The sequence below is a fragment of the Juglans microcarpa x Juglans regia genome, chromosome 5S, assembly GCF_004785595.1.
Source record: "Juglans microcarpa x Juglans regia isolate MS1-56 chromosome 5S, Jm3101_v1.0, whole genome shotgun sequence".
Classification (NCBI taxonomy): domain Eukaryota; kingdom Viridiplantae; phylum Streptophyta; class Magnoliopsida; order Fagales; family Juglandaceae; genus Juglans; species Juglans microcarpa x Juglans regia.
In genome coordinates this window covers 8,840,021-8,851,966 of record NC_054603.1, presented here as the reverse complement: position 1 = coordinate 8,851,966, position 11,946 = coordinate 8,840,021, and the positions used below count along the sequence as shown (strand labels likewise).

The window sequence follows — 11,946 nt, the reverse complement described above, 5'->3', positions numbered from 1 at the left end:
AGATTATGAAGATGGAGAGGATGAGGAAGAAGATGAAGATGAATACGCATATGGAGACGAAGATAAAGACGGAAGAAAAATAGGAAGAGGAAGAGGAAGAGGAGAAAAGAGAAGAGAAAGGAGAACAAGAAGAGAATGAAGAAGAGGAACAAAGAGAAAAAGGAGGTGAGGAAGCGAGCCGTGGAGAGAATGAGAGAAAAGAAAAAGAGTGGAGAAAATATTAACTATAAATATGTTCTATAAAAAAATGGAGGGTGAGAATGTTTGTCAAAAGTATTAAAGGTTTCAAGCTGTAACCTTTGAAGGCAATGTAAAATTCTCAATCATTGCGGGTCAATAAAAGCCTATAATAATTTTAACCTCCTAAGTCTCTATTTAAAAATAGATACCGTATTTATATAAAAGTTTATAGATAAAATTGCCTCAATAGTATTATATTTTCTATATGGGCGATAATGCAATAAATACCTAAGCACCAGTGAGAGCTATCATAAGAGCTGAGTAAAAAAGTAAAGAATACGAATAGAACTAGCATATTCTATATGACACCAATATAAGAATATAGAAAAAAAACCTATCGATATAAGAATATTATTAAAACATATAGCGTAATAAAGAAATTTCATACCTTGATGGCATTGATCTTAAATAAGACACAGTTTTAGACTTTTGGCAATCTCTACTCCAAATATTCTTTTCCTGCAGTAATGAACCAACTAAAACAACTACCATATTCTATATGATATCAATATAAGAATATTATTAAAACATAGCATAATAAAAAATACTATATTGATTGCCCTGAAAGGATCTTTAATGAAAGAATTTCACACTTTTCACACATAAGGATTACATTACAACCTCTAATTAATTGTACATTCAAATTTTGTGAGGATTAAAAAACTAACTCTACTAGACCATGCACTTAGTTGTATGATCCAAATGGAACATTATGTGAATTCGATATATTGGACAGGTGGGGTTGAAAGTCACCTTAAATTCATATCAAGAGAATAAGGCTTTAGTAAATTTGCATTTGATGCTGGACAAGTTGTGTTGGATTCATTGTACTTAAGTAGTAGAGTTATAAGTATATTTGTAAGTTTAAATATTATTTGTGTTGTTGGTGTTAATTTTAAAGGTATGAATGTTTAATTGTTGTGGTGTTGGGGTTGCCAGAGTATTATACTTTGATCAATTTTGAGTATTGTTTGTGGTGGTCATACCATGGTGGTGGTCTTTGTTGTTTTGAATATTGTTCATGGTTGTATGTTTGTGGTGTTGGTTTTATCTATGCTTTTTTTATATCATATTTCAATCGATGTACATTGCTAATTTGAGTGACCATAAGACTTGACTAAAAAAAGAACACGGTTGTTAAATTACCAATATTAGGATATTATTAAAGCATAATAAAACAAATAAATTCATACCTCTATTGCACCAATATAAAATCTTTGATGGGAGCATCCTTTCTGCAAAGGAAGTCACTAACCAACCATTTTTGACACCGAACAAAGAAAATCAAATTTCATTTTTTAAAAATGGCAAAGGAAATGAAGAAACTATAACATATATAATACAAACCCAAAGCATAGTATGCCATACTTGGTTGGAATAAGCATCTAGTAAATTCCACTAAATGGAGTTCCATCCTAAGTAATGCTTTCACAGACAAAAACTTATATACAATGTTTTTTTTTTTTTACTGAATAGTAGTCATATACAATATTTATTATACAAGAAAGGGTTTCTAGCATAATTTCAAAATAGAGATGAACTTCAACAAATTTATAAGGATTTATCCCATCTTAACATTAATGTCTGGCTACATAAACTACTCTTAATTCGAACATCGGGCCTCTTCGATGTTATGTTGAATACTTGGGAATTATTTTTGCACCAACAAGCAGCATGAGTTTAATTTGCACCAAACAAAGAAAAGGAATAACATCGAAAATGATCAAGTAGAAAGGTTACAAGAAAACAAAATGAATGGCGTATTTACCCTCCTCTTCTTCATCATAGTTAATCGCCTTACCTCCATGGGGTTGGGTCTCTTCAATACACTCTTTGGAGGTACCACCAATGTCCTTGCAGCACAACCTTTTTCTTCGCACAACTCTTAAACGGTTACGATGTCTACCCTTTTTTTTTCTACATTTTCTGCAAATTGAAAGAAAAAAAATCCAATATACAGAATCAGTGAGATTGCAACTCAAGAATTATTATAAGTGAAATAAAAAATCCCAAGTTGGTTCCCAAAGAGGACGCAATTTTATATTCAATCAGATATTTTTAGTAACACCTAAGTCATAAGTCATGTTTTCTACCTCACGCCTGATGGAGTCAAAGAGCAAGGAAGACAGATAACGCTCTCCGCTGCTAAGAAAAACCACCTGCATCGCAAACAAAATGGACTCAGATCAGTATATGCAGACAGGAAAAGTTCTAAGCCATCTAAGCACACTCAAAAATCTCAGTCTAGGCATAGCAACAGCAAATCATAAATGACCCAAATGCGAAAAAAGGATCAGTTTTAGTCCTGACAGACAGAAAACATATAGCCCTTTCCCCATTTATAGTTCTTTCTTGTAACTAGGTGTTCTCCTTGTATAACTTCTGTGTACCTGAGTTATGCCTTTTTCTTTACAATAAAATTTTATTTTACCTACAAAAAAAACATATAGCCTTTTCCTAGGGTCCAAACTGAGGTAGTGACCTGAACACCATGCACATACTGAACCATAGGCATGAATTAAGTACGATCCAGGTTGGCTAAATTGATCCTCCTAGGAATGACATTGAAGTAATAGGACAATGCAGTTACCAAATTGTTGTGAATTCTTTTTTTAATTCCTTTTTTAAAAGATTATGTTATTACTTCAGATTGGACTGGAGTCATTTGAAAGTACACCCCACACCCCCTTCAAGCACTAAATCAATATAGGCACACTATCATAATATGGAGAACGAAGAACAAAAGGGGTTGTAATTGTATAGCAATTTGAAGAAGGAAATTAGAACTACAACAATGAGCTTTCCAGCATTTTCTGGCCTCTGTGCCAACTTTATTGCAGCAGCTGCCGCCACACCAGATGAAATCCCCACCTGCCCCACGTTCAGCACAGAAGTGGATGCTCATAAGATAACTGCAACAAAAGGACTCACAATAGTACTCGTTAACAAAATTGGACTGTAATAAATTCCTAGAGATCCATTAAAGCTGATCATTATTAATTACCATACCAACAAGCCTTCTTTCAACACAAGCTGCTTAGCAGTTTCAATAGCTTCCTCACTTGATACTTGAAAAGTCACCCAAATATCAAGAGTCAGATGGGAGATTCACATATGCATTTGTAGCTGACAAGAACTTGCAATGTTTCGCCTTTGAATCTTCTAAAACTGTAATAATGCAGGTGTATGCTATTTTGTTTGGATGGCAATATCAGTTATCTGATATATCCTGTCCAAGTCTTGTTTAACAGAGACACTTAATAAAAAGAAAAAAAAAAGTATTGTTTAATAGAGACAGTATAACAAATATAAACAAGGTCTTCCAGATGTTTTTCTATTTTTGATAATTTCAAGATTGGCAGATAAACATTTTTTGGACCTGAACAAAATACAAATCTCGATTTGCTCTTTCGTGTAATAGACTTCAGAAAGTAGCCAAAAAGAATCAAGTGTGTACCTTACATTAAACCGCTTAATATTATAAAGAAATTGGAGATGCAAGGCAAGCTTCATACCCAAATGATATGCCTCTTCAAAAGCACTAGTTAAATGATCTTTTTAATGCATGGGATTAAAATGAAATAAACTTGGAAACAGGCAATCCTCTTAAGACTAGGAAATACTACAAAACACTCTTAGATTAACTCCTCATCATCCTTTTTATGTAGCCTAGTCCTCTTGCCTTTCCTATCAAAATCCACTCACCCATAATGATTACATTATTTATTGACAGTAACCGTAAGGAGATGAATGGATTAGACCATTGTGCTTGCATTTCCTACAAATTATAGGTTCTGACTATGCTGGTATTTTACTATTTTCCATGAAAAATATAACTCAATCATGAAACGGGTTGTTTGGGAAGTTAGATGAGATAAGATGTTCTCGACTCATCTAAAAAATTCTCATAATTTCCTTACCAAACATTACTCAAACACAAAATATTTTTCAATTTCAAATTTTCAAATTTTTCATCTAATCATTACAACTTTCACAAACTTCTAAACAAAACAAAAAAAAATAATATAACTAATTTCAAAACAAAAATAATATTCAAATAATTTTTTTAACTTTATAATATTTTTATTCAACTTTTTATCTCTTATTTTCTAAAACCCAATAAAACATTTTAACTCAAACTATTTCACTACTATTCACAAACCATTTCACTACTATTTATAGAATTCTCATCTCATCTCATTTCCCAAACATGCCTGCACCAAGAACATTGTATTACACGCCAACTGGATGCTAATAAAATGGTTTCCATACTCACTTGAATAACTTCATCAAGCATATTGACATCTAGAACAGTAGGGATAATACCAGCACCGATTCCTTGGATCAAATGCATGCCTTTAACATGAACATGTATGAAGAGCAAAGACTATAGTTAGAGAACTGTCATTTGAGAATAAATCCAAACCAAATAAGTTATATAGCATTACTAAATTCCAGATATGAAGCTACAACTAATGAACAAATTAATGGCAGCCAAGTTCTACAAGAGATTTGACTACTCATAAATGCACAACTTCTATCCCAATAAAAGAAATCTCAAAACAAAAACTGATATTAATTTAACTATAAATGGAAAATCTTCATTCTGGTTTTAAAAATTGGATAAATTTTGAGTTTACGAGAATTTGTGATTGAAGTAAGGTGATTGAGCTTAGTGGTGCTGGCTCTCAGAAAAACAGGTACACTTATTTTTTTATATAAGTAAGGTACACTTATTAAATTTCCAAAATCACACTATTCTGAACTGATTTCTGCAATATGTGCCACCGACACCCTGATCCTCAGTCATCCAAAAATACATATAATTTAGGTTTAGCTTTTAAAATTTTTTTTTACCGCACTCTCTCCTGTTATATTAATAAGAAGTGGAATTTGTATCGGTGAATCGCAAAGGAAATCAAAACGCATATGCTACAAATAGATATGGGTTTAGAACTCGAAAGGGAGTCAGGAACAGCTCTAGACTATTGCAAAGGAACAAGAAAGCCCAAAACACAAACATCAAAAAGAAAAATAAAAAGAAACCCCAACCTGTGAAACGGATTTGCCGTGGGAATAAGAGAGGAGACCTGGGGAGTCTTCTCGTAATGGAACTTGTACCGCCCCCATGGGTTCTTGAAGTACGTCTTCAACCCCTGAGCTTGCTCATTTTTCATGGATGAAGACAACGTCATGGTCGTGGACGTCGTCGCTGCCGATGCCGATGTCAACACCCCGTTTTCGTAGCCGTTGTTCCCGTTATGCATCATCATCTCTATTCTTTCCGTCTCTCCGCTTATCTCTTCTAGTCTAAAATCTTTCAAGCTCTGACATTTTCCTCGCTCTCTCTCTCTCTCTCTCTCTCTCTCTCTCTCTCTCTAATTCTATTAATTCTTCTCTTCCGAGTCGGTGTATTTCTTTCTCCCTACAGAGACGAGATTTTAAATTTTGGAGTATATTTATAAGAGTATACTGATACAACGGCTGAATAGACATGAAATGAGAAATCCAATCGCTGTTATCTGTAGCTCTATAGTTAAATTTAAAATTTTATAGCCGTTAACTTTCAGCAATATTGGTAAAATAGGGAGAGAAATGCGAACGGTATTCGTTTAAGTTAATAATTTTCTTGACGTTAATATTCTGGGATGGGAGATGCTAGGAGCCAGTCGGGTGAAAACCCAAATTTAACACCAGCTAATCAAATGCCACCACGTAAGAGGTGTAGCAAGTTTCCATTTACACCCACATACACTAGATTGTCTACTCTTTTTTTTTTTTTTTTTTTTATCTCTCCCCCCTCTTTTCTCTCTTTCTCCCTCCCCAACCCCCTCCCAATCCGTCGCCTCTACTTGCTTGTAGAGATTCCTCTATAGGTGAAACGCACATGGCTATTCTTCCACATTCGAAGAAGCTAACTTGAACTAGAACTAAACGCTTTGTGCCTACTTGTAGAGATTCAATCTCTTTCGGAAGTACAACATTTTCTGTTGGAGAAGAATAGCACCAATGATTTCACTATGTAAAAGGCAGAGATCGAAGCATTTAAGGTGATGAGGAGTTGGTGAGGAAGGCTTTGTTGCCTCTCTATTGATCATCTCAACTTTGATCTCCATGGCTAGCTATTTGGTTTGCTCACTGTTGTATTCCTTCATTAATGGTGTTCAAGTCGTACTCAAGCATTGTTGGTATCTTAATATATATAATAATCATGAGTAATATGATTGTCAATTATTGGGTTACCTTTCGAGGAAAGTGACACTTTTGGTTGCTCAGCCTTCAAAGGAGAGCCAAGAAAGCATATTTAAGAGAAAGGAGAGCATATTTTAGAGAGAGAAGGAGTTCCAGGCGACGGAGTGTGGGGACGGAGAAGGAGAGAGAAGAGGGGGAAGAAATAAAAAAAATAAGTAAAAAATCTAGTGCACATGGGTGTAAATGGGGATTTGTTGCACCTCCTACGTGGCAAAAATTGATTGGTTGGCATTAAATTTGGGTTGTCACCCAACCGGTTGGGGGCTCTTCTCTTCTGGGATTAAGCATCTAAGTGTGGTAAAAATTACAAACTTGGAAAGAAAAACAGTTATCCCAATGAGTTAAAAAGATTCTGCTCAAAGTTGTTGTTTTGTGTATCCCTATTAATGCTATGAGTTGTTTTAAGTTACTTGATTGTTTATGTAAGGAGCGGGAGGGGATAGTGGCACAGTTTTGGAGAGGGCAGAAAAGAAAGTGAAAGGAAAATTCATTGGATTAGTTGGAGGAATATGTGTGATTCTAAGTTCCATGATGGGTTGGGATTCAAGGATTTAAATATGTTTAATATGGTCCTATTAGCAAAACAAGGATGGAGAATTTTACAAGAGGAGGTACACTGTTAATTAGGTTGTATAAGTCCAAATACTTTCCAAACTTAGATTTTTTTTTTATTCAAAACTAGGGTGCAATCCTTCTTATGCTTAGGGGGAATATGAGAAGCTAAACACTACCTACACAAAAGATGTCAATGGCGAGTTGGAAATGGCAAGCAAATTAATAGATGGAAAGATTATTGGATCTCAGGCCATAAATCTTGACAGCAGGAACTCAACTTAGCAAAAGAGGTGGTGAGGCATGAAACTATTGACTCTCTCATAGATAACAACACAAAGTGGTGGAATGTACAAAAAATTAGAGCTCTATTCAATCCAAATATAGCTTATGCTATTCTAAAGATCATAATCTGCCCTAATGGTAGTGAAGATCGAAGGATATGAGATCAGGAGAAAGATGTGAGGTTTAGTGTGAAAAGTGCTTATAAATTGCTTACAAAGAAAGTAGAAGAGAGTGCAATGGAGAGTTCTTTTCATAACCAATAGATTTCTCTATGGAAAGTTTTGTGGAAGTTGAAAATTTCTCACAAGGTGAAGATTTTTGCATGGAGGGCTTGTAAAAGCTGTCTACCTACTCAATCAAACTTGTTATAGAAACATGTTGATGTTGATCTTACATGTAGTTTTTGTAAAGAGGAGCAGGAGGATCTATCACATGCTCTTGTGTATTGCCCTACTGTCAAAGACATTTGAAAGAAATATTTGCCAAAACTGCAGGAAAATGAAGAAAAAACTTATGTTCTAAGATCTAGTGTTGATCCTAAAAGAGAAGGGGACAATGGAAGATTTAGCTTTGTTCTTTCTTATTGTTTGGGGTTTTTGCTTTAGGAGAAATAAGATGGTCTATGAGAAAATTTATCTTGATCCTAAACAGATAGTAGCTCATGCACTGTCTTTGTAGAAGTATCACAAGGAGCTTGTGCCAAAGTCAAACCTAGGCCTCAAGACCCAATGTAGTTGCAAACCTCCTCCTCCTGGTTTTTTTAAACTGAATGTTGATGGAGCCATGTTTTTCAATCAACATAAGGTAGGGTTGGGGGTGATTCTAAGAGATGAGGAATGTGAGATTATCTTAGCTTTCAGTAAAGTTGAGCAGGAAGTTGCTAAACCAGAAGCAGTTGAACTATTAGTCATGTCCAGAAGTCTCCAGTTTTGCATACACAGGGGTATATCTCAAATCATTCTTGAAAGTGATTGTTTGGTGATGAGTAAGGAGCTCCAAGAAGTGACAGCAGGTTCCTACTCAATTTTACATAATTTGGTGAATGAAACACATAGTGTAATGAAGATGTCTAGTGTTTGCAAAATTCAACATATTCATAGAAAGTGTTATGAGGCATCTCATAGATTGGCCCGTTATGCTTGGAATGTGGATGATATTGTCATGTGGGGGCAGTTCTTCCTATGCCAATTTTTCAAGTTGTTTGGGTGGATAAGAACTTGATGTAATCCTTCAGTTTTTAATGAAGTGTTTTTCCTATCCAATATATATATATATATATATATATATATACACATACATACATATATATATATATGTGCCAATAATTCTAAGCTGAGCAAGGAATCCTCTTTGGGGCCCAGAGTTTGGGCCAAGACATTTGTGTAGGTTTTCTTGAACTTCCAACCCCAATTCTTAGACCAATTCTGTGGGAGAAATGGGCTTGGATCCCTTTATGATTGACTGTAATGATTAAAAGCTTCCAAGAGTTGATAGTACCAAATACTACTGAGGACTAAAATTATTCCAAATAATAATATTACCTGATTATTATCTTTTATGTTTTATTTCATTTTCAATGGAAAAGTTTTTATTTGGTCTTTGAGGTTTGCCTTTGGATACTCAAGTATTCTCAAAATACTTCACTACTATTTATTAATTTATTATTAATTTTCACATACTTTTCACTATTATCCAATATTCTGTCATTACTTTTATATTACTATTCACATAATACCTCAAAATACCTCACTATCCAAACGCAATGATTCCCATGGTAGAAATATTAAAATATTATATATGTTCTATTAAATAAGTGCGAATAAGCAAGCATGAGTCGTCTAACACTTTTCTGCCAATTTTGCCCTTACTTCTCAATTTATTTCCCCCTTCTGTCCCTCAGGTCTGTTATGGTCAGTTCGCATTTTTACATTTCTACCCTTCTATTATGTTTCTTTACCGTCATTATCCCTCATTTATTTTATTTTATTCCTTTTTTTACGTTTTTATCGCTCTATTTTATTGAAATATTTATAGATTTGCCCTAAGTTTTGTTGCATTCTTCACACAATCGACTGTCTATAGTCAGAAATACAATATTTCCAAAAAAGGCCTTTCGTTTCTTTCCAATTTTCCTATTTTTTGCTCTTCGTGTTCTGTTTGCTAACTTACTTTTTTTGTCTTTTTCTTTGCTATGCTTAACTTGCAAAAGTATTGGCATCAGCCACTGTTTAGTATCATCCAAAACACACACCTTACGTGGCTAAGCAAATTGACAAATTTGTCCCAAGTCTCCCGAAGCCCCTCCCCCCCCCCCCCTCTCGAGGAATTCAAAATCCAACAAAGGAAATCAACTATCGGGGTTGATCTGAGCTGCAATGGAGAGGAGGGAGGAGGGGGTTGCCGTGACTGGGGTTCGACGGTGGGGGTTGCTAGGAGGTCGTGGGGCTGGTGGTGGCTGGGCTGGTGTACAGTGGCGGCATGGTGGCGAGAAACGGGGAGACCCATTTCAGGTTGGGCTGATATGAGCTATGATGGAGAGGGAGGACGGGGTTGCCGTGACTTGGGTTCGACGGTGGGGGTTGCTGAGAGGTTGCGAGGCTCGGTGGTTGTGACTGGGCTAGCTTACAGCAGCTAGCGGCGGCATTTTGGGACTAAATCCATGGAGACACATTTCGGGAGTGGAGAGGGGGCTACGCGTGGGGGCTGGCGTGGAGGCTCAAAGGTGGCTGGAGGATCGCTGGTGTGAGGGGGAGCCGGTGAGGTGGTCGGAGGCACTGCTGGGTGCCGACAGTGGCGGTCAAAGGCCAAATGCGATGCGGTTGCTTGGCGGGGAAGGAGTACGCAGCGCAGCGAGGGAGGAGTACATGAGCATTAGCGGTACCAACGGTGGGGCTGGAGGCTAACGATGGTGGTGGTCGATGACTGCAGGTGGTGCACGGCGGGGCTGGATGAGCTGAGAGAGGGAATCGAGTAGGGGGAGGGGCTGAAATGCGTCGGTTTTGTTTTTATTTTTTTGTTTTTTTTAAAGGATTGCCACGTAGGGTGTGCAAAATTGCACACCATTACAACGGTTGATCCCTATCAAAACTCTTTATCTATTTACCCACTGTCTTCATATAGAACTTTTGATCTTCTTATACTTAGCTCTAGTTTGAATTGGAAACTCACATCAACTCATCTCATTTCATTTCATTTAATCATTATAACTTTTTCAAATTTTCACACAAACTATAATAAACAATTCAACTTTTTCAAATTTCAAAACAATAATAATATTAAAAAATAATATTAATATTTTATTCAACTCATATAAAACTATCTCAACTCATCTTTGAATCAAAATGTGGCCTTACAGTTTTATCTGTTTACCAAAATCATAATATCTTTTGATTTCTAGAAACTTTGTTCTCTTGTTCTCGTGGTTTGCATTGTCTGGTATGATTTCTTATTTTCCTTTTTCTGAGTTAAGTTTTTTTATTGCTTATTACATATTTTGCTCACAGAGTACTTAGATATAAAACAAGAATTACATAGGCTCCTATGAATGTATGAAAAAGATTACAAGGCCAAACAGGAACAATTGAAATTGTTTGTTATTCATCGCTCTTATTTGTTGTTCAATCTTCCATTTGTATCTTCGTTTGTGTGTTACATCACAAGGTGCTAACTGTTATCGTATACAATATTTGGAAAAAAACAAAAAACAAAATAAAAGTAAGATCCTCATATATGAAACAATCTTATACTGACATGTGGAAAAGAAATAAATCAAAAGATGTAGTACATGTGTAGATCTAAAGAGATTTGCTAAACTCAAAAGAAAACTCAATAGACAGAAAAAAGATCAATATAGATCGAAAAAAAAAGTAAGCTTTTCAAAACCCACGAATTACACGTATGTTTAGATCACATCCAAACAAATATGATAAAAAAAGAGAAAAAAATTATATATATAACCAGAAATCAGAAGATAGGAATATTTTCAGATCTGAAGAAAAGAACAAAGCCAAACAACAGGAACCATAGAAATTATTTGTTGCTCACCGTTGTTATTTGTTCTTCAATCTTCGATTTGTATCTCTCTTAGTGTCTTACATCAGAGGTTGCTAGCTGCTAACATATACAATATCTGAAAATAAAAAGAAAAAGTAAGGCTCCGTTTGGATTTAGAAAGTGTTTCATCTTATTTCATTATTACAACTTTTTCAAATTTCTACACAAAATATAATAAGCAATTCAACTTTTTCAAATCTCAATTCAACATTTTCAAATCCCAAAATAATAATAATATTAAAAAATAATATTTTAACAATATTTTTTTCAACTTTCATATAAAATTATCTCATCTCATCTTTAAATTCAAACCAGCCCTAAGATCCTTAGAAATGGAACAATATTACACTGAGGTGGACAAGAAATAAAATCTTGTAACTTGTTTAACTATTTTAAAAAATGAATAGTAAACAAAATAGCAGACAAATAAATCCAAACATATTGAATAAAGACTTTCAACTCAATAAATAAATAAAATCAAAAAAAATCAAAAGATGTACTACATGTGTAGACATCTAAACAGATTTGTTAAACTCAGAACGAAACTCATAGTGACAGAAAAAA

At 35.0% G+C, this 11,946-nt stretch overlaps 1 protein-coding gene and 1 long non-coding RNA gene across 2 annotated transcripts; both read right to left on the bottom strand.

The window, feature by feature from the left end:
• Positions 1-2,288: 2,288 nt before the first annotated feature.
• On the bottom strand, positions 2,289-5,435 carry LOC121267064 (cysteine synthase-like). Its single transcript, XM_041170942.1, has 5 exons — positions 5,331-5,435; positions 4,513-4,627; positions 3,250-3,308; positions 3,031-3,111; positions 2,289-2,399 (listed from the first exon to the last, which is right to left on the bottom strand). Exons 1-5 carry the CDS (start codon positions 5,433-5,435, stop codon positions 2,289-2,291), a joined length of 471 nt encoding a protein of 156 aa, XP_041026876.1.
• Positions 5,436-11,038: 5,603 nt separating this feature from the next.
• LOC121268121 lies at positions 11,039-11,946 on the bottom strand. Its single transcript, XR_005941116.1, has 2 exons — positions 11,896-11,946; positions 11,039-11,123 (listed from the first exon to the last, which is right to left on the bottom strand). It is a non-coding gene; the product is annotated as an uncharacterized LOC121268121 (long non-coding RNA).